At 35.3% G+C, this 27858-nt stretch overlaps 2 protein-coding genes across 5 annotated transcripts in view; one reads left to right on the forward strand and one right to left on the reverse strand.

Annotated features, from left to right (window-relative positions):
- The window catches only part of LOC118198250 (WD repeat and SOCS box-containing protein 1-like), a 60603-nt gene extending 50647 nt beyond the window's left edge, over positions 1-9956 (reverse strand). For 3 of the 4 annotated variants that reach the window (XR_004759727.2, XM_035369885.2, XM_035369884.2), the window contains exons 1-4: positions 9801-9956; positions 9501-9589; positions 7882-8053; positions 3281-3325 (exon numbers count right to left, since the gene is read on the reverse strand). Coding sequence is in view for 3 of the 4 variants with exons in the window: in XM_035369885.2 (XP_035225776.1) it covers positions 3281-3325; positions 7882-8053; positions 9501-9537 (254 nt within the window). In the remaining variant the exon portion in view is untranslated. The remainder of the gene's footprint in view (positions 1-3280; positions 3326-7881; positions 8054-9500; positions 9590-9800) is intronic. The other variant, XM_035369886.2, reaches the window with a different exon arrangement.
- A 609-nt stretch (positions 9957-10565) lies between these two features.
- LOC118199282 (RILP-like protein 1) overlaps positions 10566-27858 on the forward strand; it is a 68240-nt gene continuing 50947 nt past the window's right edge. The window contains exons 1-3 of the mRNA XM_085819912.1: positions 10566-11196; positions 17594-17723; positions 17948-18060. Coding sequence (XP_085676038.1) covers positions 10894-11196; positions 17594-17723; positions 17948-18060 — 546 coding nt within the window. The 5' untranslated portion in view covers positions 10566-10893. The remainder of the gene's footprint in view (positions 11197-17593; positions 17724-17947; positions 18061-27858) is intronic.

A 27858-nucleotide genomic window follows, 5' to 3' on the forward strand; every position in this document is an offset into this window, starting at 1 on the left:
TTAATCTAATGACAACCAGGAAGTATTTGTTGCCATCAGCAGTTTGTGGCCGAGGTTCCAAGAGGTCAAAGGCAATACGTTCAAAAGGTGCTCCTACATTGTAACGTTGCAGCTTGCATCGGCTGCGTTTCTTCGGTCCTTTCCGACCTGCACAGACATCGCAAGATCGGCACCACTTTTGCACGTCATAAGCTTCCTCCCGGTTCTTAAATGCATCCTCACACTCTTTTGTCCACAAGAACGTTTGCTTGCTCTCTGTCAGCTTGTGAAGGGCGCCTTGCGATGTAAGAAAAGTCCTTCACGAATCTCCTATAGTAGGTGCAAAGCCCTAGGAAGCTTCTCAGCTAATGAACATTTTCGGGACGTTTCCATTCTTTAACGGCTGACATCTTTTCAGGATTCGTGCACACACCTTCAGCAGAGATGAAATGCCCGAGGTAAGTCACTTCTTGTCTGAATAATTTCCATTTAACGGGACCAACTTTAGATTGGCTTCTTCTAGTTTCTGAAGTACATTTCTAAGATTTTTCTACATATTCTTGAAAACTCTTTCCGACAATAATGTTGTCATCCAGGTATATCAGACAGGCATCACATGAAAGACCTTTCAAAACAGTTTCCACGAGGCGTTCGAATGTTGCCGGCGCATTAGACAGGCTAAGCGGCATCACCTTGAACTGCCAGGTCCTTGTCCCGCAGTAAATGCTGTATTTTCTCGGTCCTCAGGATGTATCTCTACTTGCCAATATCCACTCTTTAGATCAAACGTCGAAAACCACTGCCTTCCAGAAAGAGTGTCCAGAATGTCATCAATTCTAGGAAGAAGGTAGCTGTCTTTCTTCGTAACCTTGTTCAACCGGCGATAGTCAAAAGAAAATCTAGTTGAACAGTCTTTCTTTCTGACCAGGACGATGGGAGATGCCCGTGGACTTGCTAAAGGCTCGATGACTTCGCTTTTTTGCATGTCTTTTAAAAGTGTTCGTACCTCTTCCTGTTTACCAATCGGCAGACGTCTTGGGATGTTGCTGGATTGGTGGATGATCACCAGTGCCGATTCTACGTTGTGTCAAACTGGTTCGATCCACGTCAGAAGACGAGCGGGAGAAAACATCTTGAAGATCTTTAATGACACGTTTTGCAGCATTCCTATATTCATCGTTCAATTGCGCATTCTACAATAACTTTGATGTAATGCTCTCAGAAGACATGGATTCTGGAGTGTTACTGCTTCATTTAACGCTGGTCAATGGAGTACATACTGCCACCACTTCACCTTTCTTCATAATTCTCGCCTTCTCAGTTACATTGGCAACTCTCACCGGGAAAACGGTTCTCGATAGGTCCACGGACGCTGAGGCTACTAATGCTCCTTTCGGGCTGTTACATTTATTGAGATATTCTATGATGCCGTAATGGAAATTTTTATTCTCGGTTATAGATCCAGGAAGTAAAAATTCTATTATTGCTGGGATTGTGATATCGTCTTGAATTTTGTTGACAGATTTTACTCTATTATTGCTGGGATTGTGATATCGTCTTGAATTTTGTGGACAGATTTCATTTTGTGGACTACATATCATTAATCCCGGCTATGTCTATTATTAAGGCTATGTCCTCAGAGGCAGAACGGAGTTCGTCATTTTTAAAGTCCAAAGAAAAATTGTATTTTCTTAGAAAGCCCAATTCGAGTATGCAAGGGTCTGTAATCTGTGCCACATAGGCCGTGTGATGGTAGGCAGCACTTCCAAACGTCATGTTAACGTTCACTTTTCCGTCGAGGTCGATCTTCTCGCTGGATACAGTCTGACGCAAGGTGGCGTCAAGATGAGTTTGCTTTTCAATTGTTGAGCCATCTCTTTTCGAATGATGGTAACATTGGCTCCTATTTTGTTGGTTATATTATAAGGAACTCCACTGATGTGTTCCATGATGCAAAGTCCATTTACTGCCGCCTCTCACGGCAGAAATCTAAACCGGTTTAAACTGGGACTTTTCATTATCTGGCAAAATCCGCCCCTCGAGATGGTCACTAATTAGTTTCCCTGCTGCTTGCTAGGAGGAATCTCAATATCCGTGCTGTGGGGTATTCTGCAGTTTTTTCGTATGTGACCTTCAGCACTGCAGTTTCAGCATTTTACGGTCGGTTCCTTGTCAGCAATATTCCAACGCAAGGCATTTAGTTGTCTGGTTAAATCATCTAAAAGAGCAATGACTTGATCCACTGGCTTCTGGACTTGAGCATCTCTAATTGGATGGAGGTTTGATTGGAAGAGTTGCTTGTTGGGCTGCCTCGAATTTCATGGCGTACACTAGAGCGCTTTTTAAATCCTTCACGTCCGCCATTCTCAGAGCTTTCTGTATTTCGGGATTCCGGATGCCATCAATAAAGTATTGCAGAGACAGGGTTCCCGTAAAGGCGAGGTGAGACAGCCTTTCAACATCCGTGGCGAGCTCCTGGAGTGTTTCGGTGGGATTCCGTTGACGGAATTTTAATTGAAGCCTACTGTAGTCTTTCAGACATTTCTCCCCAAAGCGCAGCGCCAATGCGCCGGATAGAGCTTCAAAGTCTAATCTCTGCTTTTTGGGAAGAGTCTGCAGGATATTTGCTGCGTCAGCTCTCAAAGAAGAGGAGAAATTAAAGGTCTTAGCTTGGGAATTCCATCCACTCGCATCCGCCACTACAGAAAATTGTGTCTTATACACTTTACAGGAGATCTTCCCATCATATGTGGATAGCTTCAGAGAAGGATGAGAAGGCATGGGTAGAAATTTTAAACCTTCAGACAAAATCATAAAGATGCATCATCAGCACAGTGCTATTCAAGTCCTGCCAAATCCAAATGAAACTTCTGCAACTTACTAGAAGTTACTGGAGCTGTGTTAGAGTGTTTTACATTATCCACTGCACAACCAAGACCTTTAACTAAACGACTATTTTCTGACAAGTTGATTTATTCAAGTGGTTGTCAGGTTTTGTCAGCTTGCTTTATAAAGATGGGATCTGGAATCTGCCTAAAGGTTGACAGATGATCTCTGATGTAAATGCTGGTTACTTTTCATGCTGAATAACTTTGAATTTAGTTCAAATCATTCAAATTTAGTTCAAAAATTCTATATCCTCATGATTTGCTATTAATTTAGCCATGATTTTTCCAGTACGCAAATAAATGCACAACTCTGTTTAAATTTAAAAAATTCACTGCTAAATATTTCTGAGATATTTAAAACATGCAAATAATACAATAGTCAAACATGTTTTAACTAATAAAGTATGCCTTACCCAACACCTGGTTTGAAAGGAACGGTTATTTCTTGGTACTTGAATCTATTAAAAAAAAAGATTCACAAAATTAAATTTTTATTTATTAGCTTATTTATAAAACTGTCACAAAAGCAGAAATACATAGTACAGTGGAATCCCGCAAACTCGACTCTCGATATCTTGACATTCCATGTAACTCGAGAACTTTTTGGGAACTTTTTTAAAGATATCTCTAGACCACTCAGAGCAAATAGTACATATAATTATTATTTATGTGTATGTCTTTCTTCTTCTGTTAATAGATTTGAGTGTTCTTTTCCTCTAATTTTTGACATTTTCGCACCATTAGTTCTTGGATCTGCTTAACAAATTTCAAGATATGTTGCAATACTTAACAACGCTGTTTGCTTCTTTCGAGGATACGAAGAAAGTCAGGTAGCGGCTGGCTCCTGGCTCACATTCCTTTCTATTGTTGCAAAACTCTAGGAAACTAGTCTGAAGTTTTTATGACTGCATCTTGTTACAAACTAAACTCACACCTGTTCATTGGGGGCATCATTCCTCAGTTTACATCCATGCATATAAGTGCTACATATTTTTGGGAACTTCTGAAACTCTGTGAAGTGAAAATGTCATTCAAAAAGAAAGAAAACAAATTAACGTGACAATGGAAATAAAACTAGATGCCTTAAAGAGACTGGATAAAGGAGAAAGTAAACCAAATTACCATGAATTTAGTGTTAGGAGATTTTGACTGGGTGGAGAAAAGAAGAGATTCGAAATCGAGTCTTGGTGTGTGAAAAGAGCAGGTATGGATAGTTTAAACGAGATAAAAAGTATGAAAGGTGGTGAATACGAAGCGAGGCGCTTTATTTGTGGTTCAGGCAGCAACGGGAACACCTATTTCAGGGCCAATTTTACAAGAGAAAGTCCTACAATTTTATGACGATTTCAAGGAGAGCTTGGATTAACTGTTAGTGCTGGCTGGTTCGACAGATGGAAAAAGCCTTATGGCATCATTTGTGGGGAAAAGCCATCTGCTAACTTGGAAAATGCTGCAATATTCAAGGATAATTTTCACAAACTGATTGAAAAGGAGGGTATATCTGGATATCAAATTTATAATTGTGATGAGATCAATCAGAAGTTTCGAATCCTACCTTCGAAAAAGCTGGCATTTAGGGAAGAAAAATCGGCACCTGGCAACAAAAAAGCAAAGACCTACTACTTTTCCTACTACCTTAGTAAGTTTTAAAGTCCTATACGTGTGCTAGTTTCACAGTGCCACCACCACCCAGAGATCAATGGGCAAGAGTAGATTTTTTTAAATTCCTATATTATTTTCCTCTAGGATCATAATATTAGATTTACAGAAGTTTTTTTTTTTTTTTTTTTTTTTTTTTGCTAAAACATTATAAAAATAACATTGCACACATCAAAGCGCTAAATATTAAAAGAGTTCTGAAAAACCCACCCCTTATTCCGTAAAACTTGACTTTTCGAAAACTCGACAGTCTCTCAGTCCGCATTATGTTGAGTTTGCGGGACTCTACTGTACTGAAGCAAAAATCCATAAAAATACACTCATTCCAAGTTACTATAATTATGAGATTAACAGTCCAATGTTTATTTTGTTTAAACTCTAACAAAAAATTTATAACCGGAAATTTTGAAGATCTCATGATGACACTGCATATTATCAAGTGGAAAATTGAAATGCAAGTATGCAAGTGATAATTTTCTGAAAGAGATTGAAAAATTATTGTACAATAGAATTAGAAAATGCACAGAATATTTCACCCTAATCAAAAACCCCTAGTGCAATGCTTTTGGTGTCAAATGCCAAAAGCCAACTTGTAACCAATATCCCTCAATTATTTATAAATAATATCTCCATTTATATGCCCAGATATTTCTATTACATTGCAGTTCATGAGGGCTGTCAGTAATCTAAACATCACTACTCTTCAACACACAAATTTCCCCATTCATGTGAACTGCGTTCCCGGGCTGGTAACAAAAGCGACTACTAGCTATCTATCACACAAACCACTCTCACCTGATGTCTGACTGCACCCAATCACTGCAGTTATGGACTTATACATTTGAAATACAGAGGAATCATGTGAAAGATTTATTGTTTTGTTTTCAGAAAATACTGCCTGCAAGAAAAGCAAAACTATGGTATAATGAAAATTTTGCATAACGAAAAATAATTGATAGTTGTAGGCATTCTGTTGGGAAACAGTCTTTTGACAGAGAGTGTTCTTGTTGTTCCTAATCCTCCTGATCTGAAAATATCACTTGTTTAGGACCATGAAATTCCAAATTGTTTAATATAGAACAAAGCACTGTCAGGATCATCAAAGGCTAATCTAAGCAATGTAATAATGAATTTCACTTAATATCACTATCCTTAAATTTATCCGTTATGAACACTATCAAACATCTGGTTTGAATAAAAGAAATGAGTTTATGCTACATCACCGCTGCTTTGAAAGATACAGAAAACTGATGCTCATCTGTACTTATTTTTATACCCAGATATCCCACATTATCTCTTTATTGATGCCTTACACAAAACACAATGCTTTTTGCTGGCTAAAACAAGATCTGCAATTCTTCGATTTTTTTTAAAGTAAAAATAGATCAATGTGTACATGGGCACCAAGTTTGTGCAGCTTTTTGACTTGTTATTTTGGTTTTGTGCACCGGCTATCTTGAAATTGTGCCTAGCTGGCCAATCGCCAATTTTCTCCAAGGCCACCCTTAAATATATTTTTACCACAACAATATCAATTATTTAGCATTTTTACTTAAAAAGTTGTAATAGAGTTGTAATAATAAATAACAAAATAAATAATTTTTACGGTAAAAATATATTTATGGGTACCCCTTGGCGAAAATTGGCGATTTTTAGTGATACATGGGTACCGAGTTAGTGCAATTCTTTGCCTTGTTATTTTGGTTTCTGTAGTGGTGATTTCTGTGCCAAACATCGCTGCTACACAAAGCCAAAATAACAAGACAGAGAATTGCACAAACTCGGTATCCATGTACACATTGACCTATTTTCACTTTAAAAAAACATTAGAGAATTGCACAAACTAGGCATTGGACACTCCCTTTGTTCATGTAAACATCAAACTATATTCATTTAAATAGTCAAAGGAACAGACAACAAAAAATATATAATCTCAATAAACTACATTTTAAATCAAACAATGAAATAACATAAAAAAGGAAATTCATTTTTGCACTACACAAAGGAAATATCCACTTACCTTATTTACAAATTAACATGTCTTCAGTCAAACAAAATTCCTTAACAGCATCCAAAAACTTCCTAAAATTATCTGAACTAGAATCTGTATACTGGCGTCGGCACATAAATTCACAAAATAGGAGTAAAAAATATCCTTCGTAGCGACGTTTGACCATACACATTTTCGCCGTTCGATCATACGCGTTTCCGTTCTACAAAGAGGACACCTAATAATGGCTACTAAGTAAACCTTCATTTACACACCAGTCAAGTAATGCTCTTTTCCCCTTTCTTTCCAAATCGTACAGAAACTTCAAATTAATCTTACCACATTCAGCCATTTTACTGTCTAAACCACAAAACAAGCAATATACTTCCTAACCAACACACACACCACAAGCCCTTATGAATTTAACGCAATCATGCAACTGATTGTGTCATAATAGGGTTTCCAAAACATTTAACTACTCAGGCTACCATAAATGAAACAACAACTTGGCGATAAATGAAATAACTTTGCGATAATACAAGGAGTAATCTTCTCCCTACTCTAACCAATTTTTACTTAAAAAGTTCTAATAGAGTTTTAATAATAAATAATAAAGTTTTAATAATAAATAATACAAGAGAATAATCAGAATTGATGTTTACATGTAGTATTTTATATATTAGAGCACAACATTTAGGGCTTAACTCTAAAACCTAGATGTGCCAGATTAACAGGGAAAGGTGAAAAAATAAATTAGTAAAATCACATAACTGATAATTCTAATTGAATAAATTAAGTTAAATGAGTGAAAAAAAACATTTAATTAATAAATTTAAAAACAATCTTGATTTACTGAAGCCCTGGCTGGTACCCACAGCTGGGATCCACTAGTTTCCAGTCGTTTTAGCCTTGACAACATTTACTATACTCTCTTAAATTACCAATTCAGATGCCTAAAAATATTCATTTAAAATCAATCATTCATTTAAAATCAATTTAAGTTATACCACATTTTGCAAATTTTAGTGATATGCCATAATCAAGAACACGTTATTTAATTATTAACTTTTAAACTTTAGCTATTTTAATATAATTACAAAGTTAATAAAATAATTTTAACAGATTAAGGAAGGACATTTTAATTTTTATCATATTTGCTTAAAATACATAAATTAAATTTGAGGAAACTGTAATCTTTTAATTCTTAATTTCTCTGTGAAAGTAGGATTATTATATTTTATTAATAAAAACTTTATACTATGGCACATTCAGACACAATTTTCAAATATTTAAACAACTAAAATATTCACAACTAACATAACTTAATACTACATCAAATCAAAAAGTTTAAAATAGAATACTTACAGAGTAGATTTGCAAAAATTCCAAGGAATGAGAGTAACAACACAATTGCCTGAAGACCATGCAAAATATGATTCATCAGGAGAAAAAGCACAACACCATGATTCCGAACCCCAAGCACTATTTTTTTTACCAGTATGTATAGGAATTAGCTCTGTAATGAGGCTGGCCGATGCTGTAATATAAAATGCACATCTAATTAAATAGTATAATTTTACTGTTTTGAAACATTCTCAGCTACACTAACTATAAAATTTTAACAAATTAAAGAAGTACATATATCGTAGTTTCCATGTTAAAGCATCAACTAAATAATACTTGCATGTTACATTATGTGCAATTATGGTTAGCCAATTTTGGCAATTAATTATGGTGGCTATTTTAATAAAAAAAAATACAAATTAAAAGTTATTACATTAGTTTCTATTCAATTCACAGTAATTTTTTTTCACATTTTGGTTACCCTTAGGAAAAAAAAAAAGGAATAACTTTACAAATATGAAAAATCACACAGACGAAAAGCCACTTGTAATGATAAAGTGGCATGTTACCATACACTTTTTTGTTCCCAGAAAAGTTATTTTTCCACTATTTTTAATTGCTCCCAACAAAAATGTTTGTTTTTAAGTTCTACAGTTTTATAATAAAATACACAAAATTAAAAAACTGCTGAATTTTTATTTCAGAAATAAGGCTATTCAAAGCCTGCTTCCGAAATATAGAAATTCTATGAAATGTACGGTGCATAACACACTAAATCTTTTTTTATGCAAATTACTTTTTCACATTTACAAAATTCGATCATTTTCATTATTACTTATATGCACAAAACTAAAAAGAAGGAGGGAATAAACAAATTTTTAGTTGCACAATTAACAACATATTCTATGTCTCAAAATCATGATCTAGAACATAAATTTATACATAATATTCTCTAATTTTTTTTTTTTTTTGGAGGGGGTCAGAAATGTATGTATATATGTGCATTTATATGCATGTGTACACACATACCTACATATGTTACACGAATACATACATCCATACAGCCATGCATACATACATACATTTCTAAATCCAGTCCCGATAACAGAAGAGTACTTTCTTTTAATTAAAAACATTCTGAGACTGAATCCTTTTATACAATTGATCATAAAATAAAAACAAAAATTACAAAAGAAAAAATAATTAACATATTAAAAAAAATTAAGGAACATTGGGTTTGGTTTGGTTTATTAGATTACAGCAAAGTACTCAAGGGCTATCTGCCTTAAGGGAGGGATGCCTTCGTGGAGGACTTTTTAAAAAGGAACATTGGGAAAGAGGTGTGTGTGGATTTTTATACTTGGAAAAAGTCAATTAAGAGAAGAACATATGACGTTTAAATTTTTCAGGACTAAGTTTAAAGGAAAACTCTACTATGCTATAAACAATATGGACTTCTATGAATTAATACGAATACTTTTAAGTTGCCATGAAATATTTAAATAACATAAATAAACACAAACATTTTAATGGCCTCATCTTTCACATCATAACTTTTCTAATACCTTTCTCAATAATCAGTAGTAAAGATTTATCCAAAATGAAGCATACAGTACATAATTCCAAAAAAGTAAACTTACAAATCTCATCTCTTGACGGGTTCTTGAAACTTGCCATTCACTAAACTAAACTCAACTCCTTCACGTCCTAACCTTCCGTTTATTGCTACCTAAGAATTAAAAATTATTTTATTAGAGTTATTAAAAAATTTGCACGTTAATTTATTTTCGTTCAAAGGAATTCAAAAGCGAAAGTAATGTAATCGCAAAGTGAAAGCAATAAAATCCCTCCTAAATATAATAGTCACGCAGTCGCCTCTAAATGAAATACAGACTACATAACTAAAGATATAATGTTCAATTTAGCAAATAATAACTTACTTTTACTTAACAGAGTCTATATAAGTCTATATTAAGGATATTTTGTTATAAACCATACGCAACGCTTCTCAACTCACAATTTTTTATATTTCCGAACTTTGTATACACTGATATTACGGTATCCAAACACATTTTGTTAATGCAGCTTTTGGGTGTGTCTGACGATCTTTTCTACTATTCGTTTATTTTATCAGACAGCTATTTTCATTGGTTAAGTATTTTAAAGGTCTACTAGTCACCACCCACAGATGTACCATAAAAACAAACATGAAGGGCCGTATTATTTCAAAGCCATACTTTTATTAGTGGCAATAAAATATAACAAATTATTTTTTAAACTTACAAATATTTTGACTAATCATAAATACAGAAAATAACGCATCAATGTGTCAAAAAGAAAAAAAATCATCGAATAAAATAATATTTCTTACATAACAGAACATGTAGTGAATGTTCTATTTAAAAATTAACAATATTGATGCATAAGCATTTATTCTAGAATAATATAAATATGCTTTCTCAATCTTTGAAAAACAGTTACCTAATTGAGACACAATAACACGCCGAATAAATACTAATTCAGAAGTCAAACAACAAAAATCAGCGTTATATTAAACTTCTGAATTAACAGTTACCTTTTTATTATTATTATTATTATTATTATTAGACCATCTAAAGCCTTAACGCCGAAGTGGTAAAAAGTGTCCGTTTGTGTTTCTTCCCCCTCTATTAGATTTGGGCCATTTATTTTTATTTTATTTTGTTCCATCTTTTCGTCCTGGCCTTTCGAACTCGTATAAAATGTACGAAGTTCCTTTTTACTCTCCTTTGAAATACGAAATTTCCCTTTCTCTATATACCTTTCTTTCGCACCTAAGCTTGATTTTTCGCTCATCAGAGCAGAAAGACTTGGGTGCAAAACAAGACATCTGTTTGTCATTAAATATGTGAATTATCATTGGAAATTACTGTGTGCCTAATGTGATCTGTCATTTATCATACTGTGTGACTTATAGCAGGTATCAGATCGTAATGACATCTTAATTTTTTTTTCTTGGTTCTATGCACGCTCTTTAATTTCACATTATAAGCAATGGATTACACTCCGATTCCGGGTGTAGTGTCTGGAGAAGATAGTGAGTGGCATCTTCATGTAAAAGACGTATATGATATTGCTTATGAAATTGCTTTCGAATTTGATAAAATCGTTAATGTCCAAGGTATCGAAGAAATAAGATCGATAATAAACAAAGTCGTAAATGTGCTGGAATTGTTAGAAGCGAGCGTTAATAAAATTGAGAGCCTAGAAAAAGAAATTGGAGAATTGAAATTAAATTCTTTGCATTTGTCGAGTGAAAAAAAAATTCACGAGCAAGAGAAATTGAGACTCAAACAAGTAAGATTATCTTACAGTTCTTTTGTTTTCAATATTCATTCATAAATCAACTTGCTTGACTCCATTGTTGAAGACTAACTTTTTAACTACGCTGTGTGTATATAATATAAAATTATGATTGCTGTTAGTTATAAAAAAGTAAGAAACTAGAAAAGGATTTTATGAGAGATATGCTGAATGTGAACAAAATTAAATCAAGTAGATATTCACTTTTTTGTTTTCATTTAAATTAGCATGAGGCGAAGAGAGTGTTTGGAAAATAATTCTTAAACTAATGAATTAAAAAAAAAAAATCTTGAAATGTATAAAAGCTTTAAATTTCAGAATTTATCACGAATATAAGAGAATTAGGTTGATCTTTACATTATGGTAACTTGGCGTTTTTTTGGCGAAAATTTGGCGACCAACTCTCCTACAGCAACCCTCTAAAGACATGTTTCTTTTCTTTTTATCTACTGAACACTTCTTCCAACAATCTACTAGCTGAATCACACTTATGCTAGAAATTTTATCTAACAAAACTGCTTAATCATGACAAATATTCACTGCAAAATAGGGAAAAAGTGCACAATACCATACTCCTTACGCGTTTTTCAAAATAACACATACACATAAACCATGTACACGCCGACTTATTTTTACTTAAAAAAAATCCCAGAATTACACAAAAATGGCATTGTGCACACTCTTCACTATATCCATGTACACTGCTTTTTTCTCATAAACTAGAAAAATTTCACAAAAATGCATAACAATTTTCTGAATCTTTAAACCCGGTAAAAAGAACATATATGAAATAACCTGATCGCGAAAAAGTATATACCCTTTCCAAATATGAACATTTCCCCATATAAAATAAATAAAATATCCAAAAACTTTTACCTCTACATTATCTATTATATTACAAACGTCACTAAATAATTCATACCGCAAACATTACAAATGGTTACAAATACTTAGTGTCAAATATTTAAATTATTTCCATGCACGTTTACGCAAATTACTTTACTTCCACCTTACATTTAGAACAATGCATAAAAATAATATCCTCAAATAATTAAAAGTACTAACTTACCTATTCTTCTTCAGAATCTTGATTACGTGTCTGATAAACTTTTCTTATTTCTGTTTCAGGATCTTTAAAATCATACTTATAGTTCACACCAAGGTACCAGGTAAAATAAATAACTTAATAAAACATCTTTACTTCTGTCTCGCACAACCTTAAAGAAACACTTATTACTACCCCTTTCAATCCCATTAAATACCCATTTCGAATTCACTTTAGTTAGGGCCATGGGATCCAAAAATTAACGAACACTGTTTCACACAACACAGAATAAAGCCAAATACAAAATTTCCAGATTTTTTCCCGATTTCCCCCCTTTTCCGATTTAAGAACCGTAATTCATCCATTAATATCACATGACATATCCCATGATCTCTCATTTCCCTCACACAAAATAATGCGTAATCGGAACTGAGTACTGCTCACATTATTACCAAAGTCCCAGGTAGTAACCTATATCGCCTCCAAAATGTCGCCAAACTACCAGTTACCATATTCTAAAGATCAGCCGAGAATTATGTTAGTTTCACAAAAAAGAAATCTCTTGTAATTTTCATATTTATTTTCTCTGGTTTTACCTCATTAAACTTTTGCAAATTTATAATTCTAGAATCCATAATATTCCTATGCATATACTGTCTTTTAATACTTTTCTATCAACTGTAAACTGTGTTTTGATGTCGGCTAGTTCATTTTGGTACTATTCGGTTTCGAGGTTTTTTATAAAAAAATATAGGGTTAACCTTTGGATTATGGTAATTTGGCAATTTTTAGGCAAAAATTTGGCGACCAACCCTGCTACAGCAACCTGCTAGTTTTTGTTTGGATGCCATTTTGTTTTCACATTTTTTTTTTTTACTCAACATTTTTTTCCAACAATCTGTTAGCCGAATTACGCTTTATTTCAAATTTATTCAAATAATAGAAAAATACTCTTTTTAAAAACGTGTTTCATTTGTCCTTTATTTTTCATCTGATAAGCTAATCTGTATGTTAGAGGTTATATGATTATAGCATCTCATGCATTGGTGCCATCAGTTGCCCAGAAGTTTTAGGTATTTATGTATTAGTGCACCCAGTTTGATGAAGTTGGGCAATTTTTTAAAGATGAAAAAGAAGGATGTCTGTTAATTGCAAAAAATTACTCATTCCGTACATGCATATTTTGCAGTTTAATGGGATGTTCATAGCAGTTAATAAATCTTCTTACAAGAGGGTTTTTGTTTCTTCTGTTCTGACAGACATTCCGTGGTGATCGCTTTAAGAATAAATTCAAAGCAGTTGTTACCTTTATCCATTTTCCGGCAGAATTTTGTATACCTGCCAAAATTTTATTGCAATTTGTTCCCTTGCCAACAAATTTCACTAGTGCATATTTTAAAATATTATTTTAAATATTTATAGAAACTGCTGGAACTTGGAATACAACAAAAAGAATTCAAAAAGGTTGATGGTGCTTGCTAAAAATGCAAAGTTCTTATACAGGTGGTTGCCAGAAGGTTCTTGCACTAGTCCATAGATTGTCTAAAATAAATAAGTACTAAATTTTATGCTTTGATATTTATCAGTGTGCAGTAAAAAAAATACCTTCATAACGGAATCTTTTCATATTGTAAGTAAAGAAAAAAAAAATCCCCCCCCCTTTTTTTAATAATACAGAAATAATATAGATGATTTAAATTTGTGAGTCTAGTATATTCTCAATAAATTATAAAGAAATAAATTAAATATTTAATTTTGTTTAAAATGTGAAAATATTCAGCTATAAACTGGTACATATAATATTAAAGGAATTGGTATTGTCTGCTTAACCACAATCCTTATTTCAATATTCGACAGAATTGCTGTGTTTTTGGCAACATTTGGGATAAACACATAACAATAGTCAACTTATGCATACATATGTTAAGGCCATAGTTAAACAGAAGCCATTGACTATTTTGAATGCCATAGCTAAACAGAATCTGTAGGCTGTTTTTCTTGGCAGTACGACTAGTCGGAAACAGATTTATGTACCTTTTAAAATCTCTCTTCTCCAGTAAAACAACCACTTTTGTGGACACGGTGCGCAATGAACTGGAAGTTGATCTTTCAGCACTATCCTTATCTTCAGGGCAGATGTTTTTATTTCATTAGGCTTATAATTCCTTACTAAATGTAGTATTTCATCTCGATGTACTCCATCTTTGATATGATTTAAATCAAATTCCTCGTCATTATAAATATCACGAATACACATCAAATAGCTTCCGGTTGCAATTTTCTAATTTCGATTATAAGTAATGTATGCTTCACGCAAGCGCGCGTTGAAAAAAATGTTTAATAAAGTAAACAAATAAATATAAAGCCTTTTTTTTTTGTTTTTGTAAATTTTGATACCCTTTAGATCATAAGTGCTCTTTATTTCATAAATTACTGTTTCAAATTTTATTTTTATAATTTCTGCATGCCATCTTACCAGATTTAAATTATGATCTATAATCCAGAAAAACTGATAATCCGTAATCGCCGAAGTCCCGACGAGTTCGGATTAAAGACTTTTGACTGTATATACATATATATATATATATAGTTTTGGGACTGTAACCTAAAACTATTTTTCTGTTCATATTTTTCATATATATATATATATATGTGTGTGTGTGTGTAATAATAAAATTCCATAGTCAAGAATACACTTAAAATTCTAACTGTATGTTCTTTTCATTTTTAATGGCGACGGTCTCTTATTTGAAAGTACGTGGAATTAAATCCACAGCCCCGTAGTCAAGTTGTTTTTCCCACCTTTTCTACACGTACAGTTATAGAATGTTCTGCAGATATTTAAAGCGAACTGGAATGGCTGACGTCATTTCTTGGAAGCTCCGCCTTTCCAGAGGCGATAAAAGGACTCGCAAAGGAATATAGGGGTCTTCTTTTTAATGTAATGATGCAGTAAACTTCATACAAAAAGTTATTAGTAATTCTTTTTTATTTACTTCGGAGATCAGATTTTTGTAATTGCTATTTCTCCTGAATAATAATAAATGGATCCTGTTTTTTTAAACTTATCGTCTGATACTTTTGAGCTGCAACTACATTTATGATTATTCACCAATCTATTTACTCCGGACAAAAGCTGGTACATCACATATATATTTTAATGCTTGCCATAATTTATAGCCAGCTACCGTATTTCATAATGCTGATGAAAGCTGCAAATCTAAAGTTTCTCAGATATCACAAGTGAAAAGCAAAATTTGTCTAAGGAGTATGAGAAGAAATGTTAAAAGAGGATAATATATCCGAAGTTTTAATTTGTGATTGCAATATTTTAATCGTTAATCAGTGGAATGACAGATATCTGTAACATAGTTTTAAATGCAGAAAATATTGCCAATCTTGGCTTCAAATCACATTTTAATTTCATGTGATGATGACTCGGAGAACATTTTTTTAATACAAAATACCTCTTTTTTAAAGAAATATTAAAAAAGAATATTTTTAATTTCTTCATGTCATCTTTGTGGATTTAAACTGATGATCTAAAATCTGGAAATTTCCAAAATCCAGAATCACCAAATTTCTGAGTGTTCCGGATCTCAAATTTTATACTGTATTACCAAAATGTATTAAGCCACATAAGTAAGAAATAGTATAGATATGCCAAGAGGTCATATCCTTGAAGTAGAGTTCTTAAAGATTGAACAATGACCTTTTTATTTTAACAGGAGGTTAAAAAAATGAGATTTTTTTTTTTAAAAAATGATTTAGAAAAGAACTAAATATTTACGATTTTTTGAGATTGAAGAATTTTCTTCCTCATGATGAGATGAGTTTTTTTAATAGTTTTGCCAATAATACAGGACAAGAAACTCTTGCTATTTGCAACCTCTCTTAAATAATTCAGTTAAATGTATGGAAATTGAAAAACTAAAAAGTCAACTTTACTAAGGAGAATGACAGGATTTAACATGAAGGGAAGACAAATTCAGTAATACCTTATAATCCTGAAATTATATTAATTATGTGTGAATAGAATATCAAGATATGAAAGAAAATTAGATATCTTGAATTCAGAAATGCACTTAATAATAATATTTATGGAATTCATTACTGAGAACATTAGTTAATTTTTTATTACTGTCAACTAAAAGCATCGTATCATTATCATTAATATAGTAGACTCCATCTAGAAATTTTAATAACTTGAATTGCTACCCAAATGGTATAGTGGTTAGGGGAGCCTACTCCGGTACCGAAAGGCACGGGTTTGAATTTAGGAAAAGGCATGGATGTTTGCAACTGTATGATGTCTTTGTGGCATGAAGGCACTCTAAATATATGGGGAGCCGAAAGTACTCTCATGTGGTTTGGTGGTAAGGGTGAGGGGTGGGAGATCCTCGAACCCAGTGCAGGATTTATGTATAAGCTATAGCTTAGGGCCCTCGCTTTCTTGGGGGCCCCCAAGAAATCCTCTAGATATCCAAAAATCATATTTGGCACCGGCACATAATATCTGGATGTATAAAGGGTACCTTATCTCAGGTATCTTAGGGCCTTATCAGGTCTAAATCCGGCCCTGCTCGGCCTTCCTCCTCCGGTTCTCTCGCTCAAAATTGGGGTGGAAGTAGAAGTCTAACTGCTTTGAGGCTCTAACAACCATTCTTCCATCAGGTCTAAATCCGGCCCTGCTCGGCCTTCCTCCTCCGGTTCTCTTGCTCAAAATTGGGGTGGAAGTAGAAGTCTAACTGCTTTGAGGCTCTAACAACCATTCTTCCATGAATTACATGGGCAAGACATCAACAATAATTTGAATTCACAATATTGCCTTTAAATATTACCAGGAATAGGACAGAGAGGACTGAAAATTAAGCTGTCAGAGTTATGTTACTTAAAGTTTATTTCAGAAGTAATCTTATAACATGCATTTTTATTGTTTTATGTTTTTCAGCATTTAGGTGTTTATATTGTTGAAGGTAAAGCTTAGTTTTTCTAAAGCATTATCTAACATATTGTAACAGAAGTTGCTCTAAAAATCAAGAGCTTAATTAATTATATATAGGATACAATTTAGAATATAGCATTTGGAAATCTAAAATATACATTTGGATTTGTAATATCATCGTTGATATCGATCTGTACGCAGATTTTACCAAATGCTGTATGTATGATTAATGCGATCTCATTAATCATTGTGTAAAGAACAATGCAAAATAACGTGTCTAGTAAAAAGAACTTGTTTTCTGTCATGTACTTTTCTCATATTAGATGAACTCAAGTTACTGTCTATATTTTTTAATAAACAAAAGTTAAGATTTTTCTGTAAAGAAATAATTTATTTTATAGGCCTATGAAGAACTTGAAGATGCTTGGGTTCAAGAGTCTGCAAATCTTAAGGCTAGTATATCAAAACTTAAAACAGAAAACAAACTCATGCAGAGTTTTATTGCAAAAGGCAGAGAAGTATCAGAAACTGGTATGATTTAAAATTTTTGATAAATATGTTTTCTATTTTTTTCTGTTCGGAAATATTTATATGTATTTTTTTAGATAGAATCAATCGAGAACTTTTATTTGCAGTATTTTCTTATGAAGGACAAAATTCACTGTTTTGAAAGCATACATTTTGCATAAATATTAAAATTATTATACAGTTAATTAATTTTAAAATAAGTTTAAATATTATACTTTTAATTTCAGCTGATTCATACAAGGTTATTTTAGAAGACCAAGAAAATTTTATTTCCAAATTAAAATCTACTTTGAAACAAAAGGAAAATCAGTTAGAAAAAAATGCGAGTGAATTAGAAACAGTGAGTATTATTCCCACTTGAAAATCTAGTGTAAAATTAATATATTTAATTTTAAATTATTCTGTTATTGCCAGCATTTCTATGAAGATATTTCAAACCAATTAAGGTAGTGTTATTTCTACCAGATAGATTGTGTGGGCTTAAAAAAGTTTAGTGCCTTTATATAAAAATTTGGTGATACATGTTATTTATAACCTGTTTATTCATTTTATTATTTATGTATTAGATTGTTAAGATGAAAGTTCCCTTATTTAGAGGTCCCTAGAACATACTGTAAAGCTCCAAATGGAAAGACATTTTAACAATATTTCAGATGATGAAGTAATTGTTTATTAATGTTGTACAGTACAAAGTCTGAAATCCGGACGTCTATTATCTGGAATGATCTAAAATCCAGACCTCAAAACCACCACCAACGTTTTACTCCGAGCCTTTACGCATGCGTATTTGATTCCACCCCCCCCTTCTGTGCATAATAAAACATCTGGACAGTCCCGATTTTTAATTTCACGTCAATACTAAATAAAATACCTTGTTATTGAAGAAACAAACATTTTAGCATAAATCAGTAATTTGGCTCCGTTGCGGCATATCTGCTTTTTGGCACATATCTCAAACCGGAACATTCCACATAGATACATTGTTGATCTGATGCCAGCCTGGTGAATCATTATTTATTATACTTTCCTTTTGTCACTCCATGTTTATCAAAACATGACAACTTGAGTAATGACTTATATTGCGATACCTAAACAATTTTTTTTTTTTTTTTTTTTATGTTAGTAATTGAATAATAAAGGAGCATGGTAACCTTTTAATGTTGACAATACGCTTGGTGAGGATTACAGATTTACGTTAAATGCACTAAAACATGATGAGGAGAAAAAATTTACTAAAATTTTCTTTCCATATGCTAAAAATAGATTTTGTTGTTGTTACTCATAGACCCGAAGATTACATTTATGGCTATTTGAATTAAAAATAACTGATTTGTTATTCGCATAAACTCAGAACCAGGGCTGGTATGGCTGCACAGAGTCGCATAATTTAGGACCCATAGAGACTGCATCGGGTGGTAAGATATCTAGTGCCGGCCCTCAATAGGGCTTAAGTATATGTGGGAATTTACTTATTCAGAACTCTGATAAGCCTTAAGCATGTGCAAGAAATAGACATAAGTGTAATAAATAACTAAACTAATACATTTCAGGCTTAATTGTTTCAGTGCTTGATAGAAGCAAGATAAAATTTAATGGAACAATTTGTCATTAGTCACCAAGCTCATGATGCATAGCCAAATATGTATAGTGAAGGATAGCTAAATTTGATGATGATAGCCACTAATTTTAAAGGTTTTCGGATATCGCAAAAAAGGCGAAATTTTCCAATGAGCGGATTCTGTAAAGAAATGTGGAGAAGCGACAATAAATGAAGATGATATAAAAGACGATTTTCATTGTGATGACAATGCTTCTCAATTATCAATCTCAATTAGTGAATGGCGTAATCTGTAGTATAGTTCTAGATCCAGAAAATACCGCTACTGATAGTGAAGAAAGTGACAGAGAAGTTACTGAAAACGAGAAAATTTCGATTGACAAGTTAGTCAGAATTCTTGAAATAGTAATTACAGGACTTCCAACAATGTAACTGAATAAATCTACAGAATTAAAAAAAAAAGGTATTAGCAGTAAAAAAAAAAAAAAAAAAAACGGAACAACTTAAACAACTTACATTGAAAGAAATGTTTAATAAGGTAAACAAATAAATATTAAGCTTTCTTTTTGTAAATTTTGATTTGATCATAAATACTTCGTTATTTCATAAATCAGGATTTCATATTTTTAATTTTATAATTTCTTCATGACATCTTACTAGATTTAAACTGATGATCTAATATCCGGAATCGCTGAAGTCCTGATGAGTCCGGATTTCGGACTTTGTAGTGTGTATGGTACAGATTGCTTGTACATATTGAGAAAAAAGTAACATTTATAGGAATACAAATCAGCAGCATTGCAAATACAGTCAAAAGTTGTTAATTCGGACACCCATAATCTGGAATTATCTATAATCCAGACCTCGAAGCTACAAACGTTCTGCGCATGCGTCGGATTGACGCATGCGCATAGGCGTTTACACGTGCGTGTAAGACCTTTACGGCTGCGAATATGGTGTGCGCATGCGCATAATACATTTACGCATGCGCGTTTAATGTATAACGGATGGTATAAGCTGTTGGAAAATATAGCTTATTTTTAAACCTTTTACTGCATCATCTCTCCTCCTTGAAATGTTTATTTAGTTTAGTCCTTATTTTAATGTAATATAGTAGTTACTTCTACTTCTTTTTCTCGCTGCCACTGTTTGCATTGAGAACGGACTGTTTCAACTTAATTGAGATGCAAAAACGAAACATGATGTTACGTCATCTGAAAAGCCGATTCGTGCCGATAGCTGATTGGTTGCCGTGAGATGACGTCATTCCTACTTCTCCTATAAGTATCTCGCGTCGCTCTGGCAGATTTGCATTTCTCATTTCGGAGCTGTGACGGCAAACATGTAGGACGTACTGAAGTTACTCTCCTGATTCTCGCAGATCTGTCCCAGTCCAGTAGGCGGACAGAGATTGCACTTTACTTTTTTCTTACCTTCGGGTAGTTAAAATGTCCTTTTTTAGGACAGTCGGCGATACTGATGAAGACATTACGGAACCGGACCAACGGACTTATGATTTTAAGGATACGGAATTCTCAGAAAAACCTTCAAATAGCAAACAGAAACTTCCTTTAAAGTTGAATGACTTTTTGAGCCCGCCTGAGACGAAAAAGAATAAGAAAAAGAAAACTTCGCATGAGGGGAAAAATGATGAACCATCACAGGAGAGAAGCATGATACAAAATACGGAAAACGTTAAACCCACTGAATCAGCAATGTATAAAATCGATATACATGACCGAGAAAGGGAAAGACAAATCTCAGCACTAATAAAAGAACACGCAGTTAGCAATCTTCTGGAAATTCTTAAGCACGGGAAAACTCCCGAAACCCTGACGGATGAATGGATCTCTCCCAAGAAAACTGCGAAGATTCCGAAAGAAACTACGTCTATGGAAATCATCACCGAAAATAGATTTAAAGACTTAGAAGAAAAAGAAGATAATGAAAATAACATGGAGACCACCAGTGAAACGGAAATTCCACCACCAATTGTATTTACACAAAAAGAAGTAAATTGGATGGAAATAAGGGAGCTACTTTTAACGGTATGCTCGGATGAATTCGAAGCAGAAACGAAAGTGCAATCTATTTTTGTGAAAGTCAAAACTCCCAACGAATATAGAGCTGCCACACGCTTACTACATGCCAGGAATATACCCTTTCACACATATAGACTCGAAAGTGAAAAACCATTAAAAGTGATATTAAAAAATCTACCGGCCAGCATGCAAGAAGAACTGATCAAAGACGATCTTGAAAGACGTAAATTCCCAGTCTCGAAGGTGAAACAATTCACACGCAGCCCAAAATTTAATCTCGAAAAATTACCTATTTTCCTAATAGAATTGAAGAAAAGCAAAGCAGGATATGCCATTTATCATCTTGACAATATGTTCAATATGAACATAAAAATTGAAAAATATCAACCAAAGAAAAGAATTATTCAATGCTTTCCCTCCCAGGAATACGGACATTCCCAACATTTATGCACGAAACCGGAACGATGCTGTAAGTGCGGAGCACACCATCGAAGCAAACTATGCCCATTAAAACCGGAAGAAAAGCCAACATGTATTTTCTGCTCGAAGCAACATGTATCCTCATATCGTGGATGTGAGGTTTATCAGAAAAAATTCGAAAAGAAAAAACCTGTACCAAGTGCACCAAAATTTAGACATAACAACGAAGATTTTCCTCCTCTCCCGACAAGAACTGATAATGGAAACACTCAAAACGCCGAATCCAGTCGTAATAGAAGTAGAAACATCCAACCTCCGCCTGAAGATCTTAATGAAGCAATAGAATGGATCAAAGACCCCAAAATCAATAACTTATTAAGTAACATCATCAATCATATAAGTAAAATAAGAACAGCGAAGAACTCCGCTGAAAAATTTATGTTAGGATTTCAAGCAGTCATGTCGATAATTAAGTTCGCCGAGGATTCTGATTAACTTCAAGTTTCACAGTTGAAAATATTATCTGAAAAATTCTATTCATTAAGGTCATGAACCTCTCTTTTAACTTTAGGCTTCTTTCAAGCAGCAACCGGAGAGTCAGCACTTGGGTGGGTGACCACCCTCGTGACTGGCCTCGACGAATGACGACCCTGTGGGTGAGCGAAGAAATTCAGGAGTAAACGCAGAAACGTTTCGCCGCTCGGACAGCCACTGCTCATTTTGTTTTCGCTTAAAATCGCAGGATTTTTATCCTTTTGAATTTTTCGCCTCTGTGCGGGTGCGTATTGCACCACTATTCTCTCTATTCAACTGGCCGTATGGCATGATCAAAACCGATTGGATTAAGGCTCGTTGTAGCCAAGGCCAATTTTGTAAAAGATACCGATTAGATTAGATTGGCAGATTTGCAGAGTCATTGATATGAGCGATGGCTGCTAACAGCGACGGACGTACGAGCTCTGAGCTCCGTAATGTCAAAGCGAATAGTATCCTGAATACGGCGCCGCCAGCGGGCAATCAACCTTCTTCTCCACCACCTTTGATGATACAAACTGAAATGGAAATATCTGCAACTACTCCACCTGCCTCTGCTTCAGCGCTAGAGCTATCCAAGAGCGCGATCCAGATTTACTCACTAAAGAATCGGCACACAGACCTCATTTTCGACATCCAGCGACTACAGCGAACGGACACTCCGAATAAGCCAACACCTGCGCGAACTGCCTTGGACGGCACGCTGCCAACTGGTTTCACTGCCCCCGAAACCCAACAAATAAAAACAAACCCCCCCCTATTAGATCGGATAGCGGGATTTCAAAATTTGTACCGGCTCCGGTTAAAGCTCCAATTAGCAGCACGGATCCCTCTTTTAGTGATGTCGTTTCCGGACGGAAAAATCCTGGACTACCATCATCTACTAAGGAACCGAAGCAAGCTCCCGCGACGAAGCAAGCGCCGAAGCAGAGTCCTCTCCTCCAGCCAACTCCACCGGCCCAGGCTCCAGCCCCGACCGTAGATGATGGAAGCTGCACAGATACCCTCCGGAGCGTCTTCCAAATCGCTTCGGAATTCGGTATTGAACACAAGATCCTCCTCGAGGCTTTTAGAAATGCTCTCCCTAGGCTCCGAAATGTCTCCACGGGGCCTGAGAGAGCATTTTATATTTATGAGGCATACTGTGGCCTCTTAAACTAAAGGCCTCAAGTTCAACTGTGCAACTAGTGAAGATTCTCTCCTGATCTCCTACTGGAACGCTAACGGAATCAAGAAGAAGATTCACGAAGTCCGGGATTTTATTAATGAGCATCACATGGACCTCTTCCTCGTTCAGGAGACACATCTGGTTGAGGGACTTAGCGCGAACATCGCGAATTATTTCTGCTACCGAAATGACAGAGAGGTATGCATCAGTGACACTGTTCGTGCTAGTGGCGGTACTAGCATCTATGTAAAACGCTCCCTAAAGCATTCTAGGATTCCCACGCCACCACTGGAGGCCTTAGAAGCGACTATAGTACAAATTCATATTCCAAATTGTCCCCCAATAGCAGTAGCGTCCTGCTATATGCCTCCGAGACAGGGACCCGCATTTATCTCTGATCTCAGAAAATTAAGTGGTGTTGCAAATAACCTGATTATCGCAGGAGATTTAAATGCCCGTCATAGAAGTTGGGATTGTGTCACTGCCAACAACTATGGCGATAAACTCAAAATTTGGGCTCAGGACGCCCGTATCCAAATTATTGCGCCAAACACACCTACCCATTACCAGTTTCCTGGGGGGTTAGGTGCTCCTTCCATTATTGATCTGGCCTTATTTAAAAATATCCCAGTAGACTATTCGATCGAAGTGATTCCGGAATTGTCCTCTGACCATTATCCGGTTCACCTCACCCTTAAAACATCCAAAATTAACCAAAATTTACCGGCGCAAGTCTCCACAAATTGGGACAACTTTCGGTATGTCTTGGAAAATGGTATTCTCCCCCCTATCAAAATTCACGATAATCAGGAGGTTGATTTTGCCATTGACAGGCTCAACCAAACCCTAGGAAGCGCATTTACGGCTGCTTCCAAACCCAAATTCAGGCAAAATTATTATAAATTACCTGATCACATTAAAGATAAAATCAAAATTAAAAACCGCCTTCGCAGAGAATGGCAAAATACACGTTTGGAAAACTTTCGAGTGCAACTGCGAAGGATCCAGAATGAGATCAAGTCTGACATTAAGAAATACACAGACGAAAAATACGCAAACTATCTTAAGTCCTTAAAGACTTCCGATAATAGCCTCTGGGTTGCTAGTGCACGGCTTCGCAAACCAAAACATGACATTCCCCCCCTAATGGGCACGGTCAATGACCGGATGGCATTAACAGACACCGAAAAGGCTGAACGCATAGCAGACAGCCTCCAAACACAATTTTCACCTAACACTGGACTCATGTTCGATTCCTGTGCAGAGCACACGCATGAAGTCCAACACCAAGTTGAAGAATTTCTCTCCTCAGATACAAATTCTGAGGATCCCATCACCACAACAATGACTGAGATTTCTGCTTTTATCAAAAATCTCACCCCTGCAAAAGCACCTGGCCTGGATAGGATTTCTAATCGCATGATTAAAAATCTGCCAGTTAAATTCATATTTTACCTAGCAGTTTTGATAAATTCAATGCTAAGGCTAAAATATTATCCCCATAGCTGGAAGAATGCATTAGTCATTCCTATTCTAAAACCTGGAATGGACCCAAAGGTCCCTCAAAATTATAGGCCGATCAGCCTTCTGTCTTCACTTAGTAAAATTTACGAAGCTATACTGCTTAGATACCTGAATGATTTCTGCCGAAACCGAAATATTATTATTCCTCAGCAATTCGGCTTTCGTGCTAAACACTCAACTCAGGCCCAGCTACTGAGGGTAGTTGAAATCATTCACACAGGATCTCGCAGTGGAAAGCCTACAGCTATTGTTTATTTAGACGTAGCAAAGGCTTTCGACAGATGTTGGCATATCGGAATTTTATTCAAGCTCATGCGACTTGAAATTTTGGCTAATTTTGTGCACATAATGCACTCTTACCTCACTAATCGTACCTTTTCTGTCAAAGTAAAATATTCTGTCTCTTCTCCTCGCCCTATCCTGGCGGGGGTGCCTCAGGGAGGAATTCTTAGCGCCACGCTCTTCAACTTGTATGTAAATGACATACCACAAACACCAAGTGTCGATCTAGCACTCTATGCAGACGACACAGCCATCATTTCACAGCACTCAACATTACATGCCACTCTCAATCACCTACAGCTGTATTTAACAGACTTGGAGTCCTGGCTCATTACCTGGAAAATCAAAATTAATGTCGCAAAAAGTGCCGCCACAGTTTTCTTTTCCAGAAAGAGGAATGTCCATAGTCAACTCCCTCCACTCAGATTATTTGAAGAAAATGTACCCTGGGTGGAATCCTATAAATATCTGGGAGTTTATCTAGATGCGAAGCTGCTCTGGAATACCCACATCAATTACGCCATCTCAAAAGCAAGAACTTCAAGAACCCAACTGATGTCTCTCCTCAAAAGAACCAGCAACCTCTCCCTCAACAATAAGATCCTTTTATACAAGAGTACCATCCTACCGATCCTGACGTACGCCGCTGTCGTCTGGTCAACTGCTGCCAATAGCCATCTAAAGAAAATCCAAGTATTCCAGAGCGTCACGCTTCGTATCCTGACAAATGCTCATTATTTCGTTCGTAATGAAGTGCTTCATAACGATCTCAAAATTCTACCCCTAGATGCCTTTTTCCGGCAAAATTCGGCCAAATTCTTTAATAGATTAACGCAGATTGAAAACCCAGTCTTGCATTCACTTCCTGCTTACGATCCAGCTGAGCCCAGCTCAGCTAAGCGACCTAGGAGCGTTCTTGATAGAACTTATAACATCTTTCCTAGGAAGCCGAAGCGGAGGTGTCTGCTTGACTAGGAATTCTTTCTAAAAATTTTTAAATTTACAAGCACTTCACGGGCCTAACCCGACGACCCTTAATTAAATCCATACTTCCACATGCCCGCCGGACCTAATTCGGCCTCGTTTCTCGGTTTATATCCGTGCTGCTATAGGTAACATGCCCCTCCACTTGCCAAGACCTCATCTTTTCATAAAACACGGCCCAGACAATTTTAAATCAGACTTGCAATAGTTTTAACGTTTCTCTATTATTTTATCACCTAACTTAATTATTCAACTTAAACTGCCTAATTTTTGAAATTTAAATTAATATTCTAATCTTCTAAATCTAACTCCCCCATATGCTACTCAAAACACTTTTTTCATGAATTTTTGTTCCAGCAATCTGCATATATACAAGCTTGCATATCTTCAAACACCAACTGCAATCAGGTAATTTTGGTTATTTCTGCCCCCATTTTTATTTCTTTCCACTTTTTAATCCACCTCTCCTCTCCAACTTTTAACGCTTTTCTTTACTTCCCTTCCCTTTAACTATCCTAAAACTTCTCCGTCTTTTCTACAGTTAACTTCTTCGCGGTTCTTTCCGCTCCAAAAGTTGCTCCTATTGTACTCTCGCCACGGGCGGTAGGAGAACTTTTTCTACTCTTGAATCCTTTCCCCCCTTCTTTTCGTTCCACCATCCCTTGCTCTGCTTTAGTCGTAAGACTCTCTCCCCCCCAGCCCATCCCCAAGGCATTAGCGATTACTGCGGTTTTCCGTATTACCTAATATACCTTTCCCGAGCCCTGGAAAATTATGATTCCCGGCTAATTGTCTTTCAATCTTTGCGATTCCATTAATGCAATGCATTCAGGAATCCGCCTTTATCCGTCACCTCTCTCTCTTTCAACCTAGTAAAACAGGTTGAAAGCAGAAAGAATTTATCGTCCATAGAATGGACTCCTTATTCACTTCCTTCCCCGTAAGCCCATAATGGTCTCCTTCATTACCCTTCAGCCAGTGCTTTGTCTTAATCACCTCAGTTTTCCTTAACGAAGTTGTGGAGGTAATTGCATTAAGTTGCAAAGGTACTCCGGAAAATATCGCCTTGGGCGACTACAGCGAACGGACACTCCGAATAAGGACCAGATGATCAAACAGTTACAGGATGAGGGTGAGAAAGTTTTATTTTCCCTACATACCCTATGTTCTAAACTCGGCATAAATTTATTCACCCTCCCTGCCACTGAAGAGGAATTCTTCAAAGAATGTAAAAAGACTTCTAAAACCCCTGATTCGGACTCCAACACTCAAAATTCTAACCCTAAAATTCAAAATACAAATCCACCCTCATCCCCAGCCAATCAAAATCCTCCAAAAGAAAATCCTAAAACTGACTCTAAAAAACGAACCAGACCAACTGATAACGAAGGATTTGTAGTTCCTCCAAAACATTTAATTGCCAAAAAAACACTTCCCAACACTAATAGTAATGAAACCATCACAACATCCAATTCTTTCACAAACATAAACTCTGATAACACTGAACACTCGACGCAGCAGCCGGCTGTCACTCAAACACCAAAAATTCAAGCACCACCTCCAATTTTCATAAAACCGCGAGCTGATTGGTTCTTTCTCCTCAATCAGCTTCGCCGACACGCACCA

The sequence above is a fragment of the Stegodyphus dumicola genome, chromosome 7 (genome assembly GCF_044657685.1).
Source record: "Stegodyphus dumicola isolate Sdum_Otavi_A_Nest chromosome 7, ASM4465768v1".
In the NCBI taxonomy this organism is placed as follows: domain Eukaryota; kingdom Metazoa; phylum Arthropoda; class Arachnida; order Araneae; family Eresidae; genus Stegodyphus; species Stegodyphus dumicola.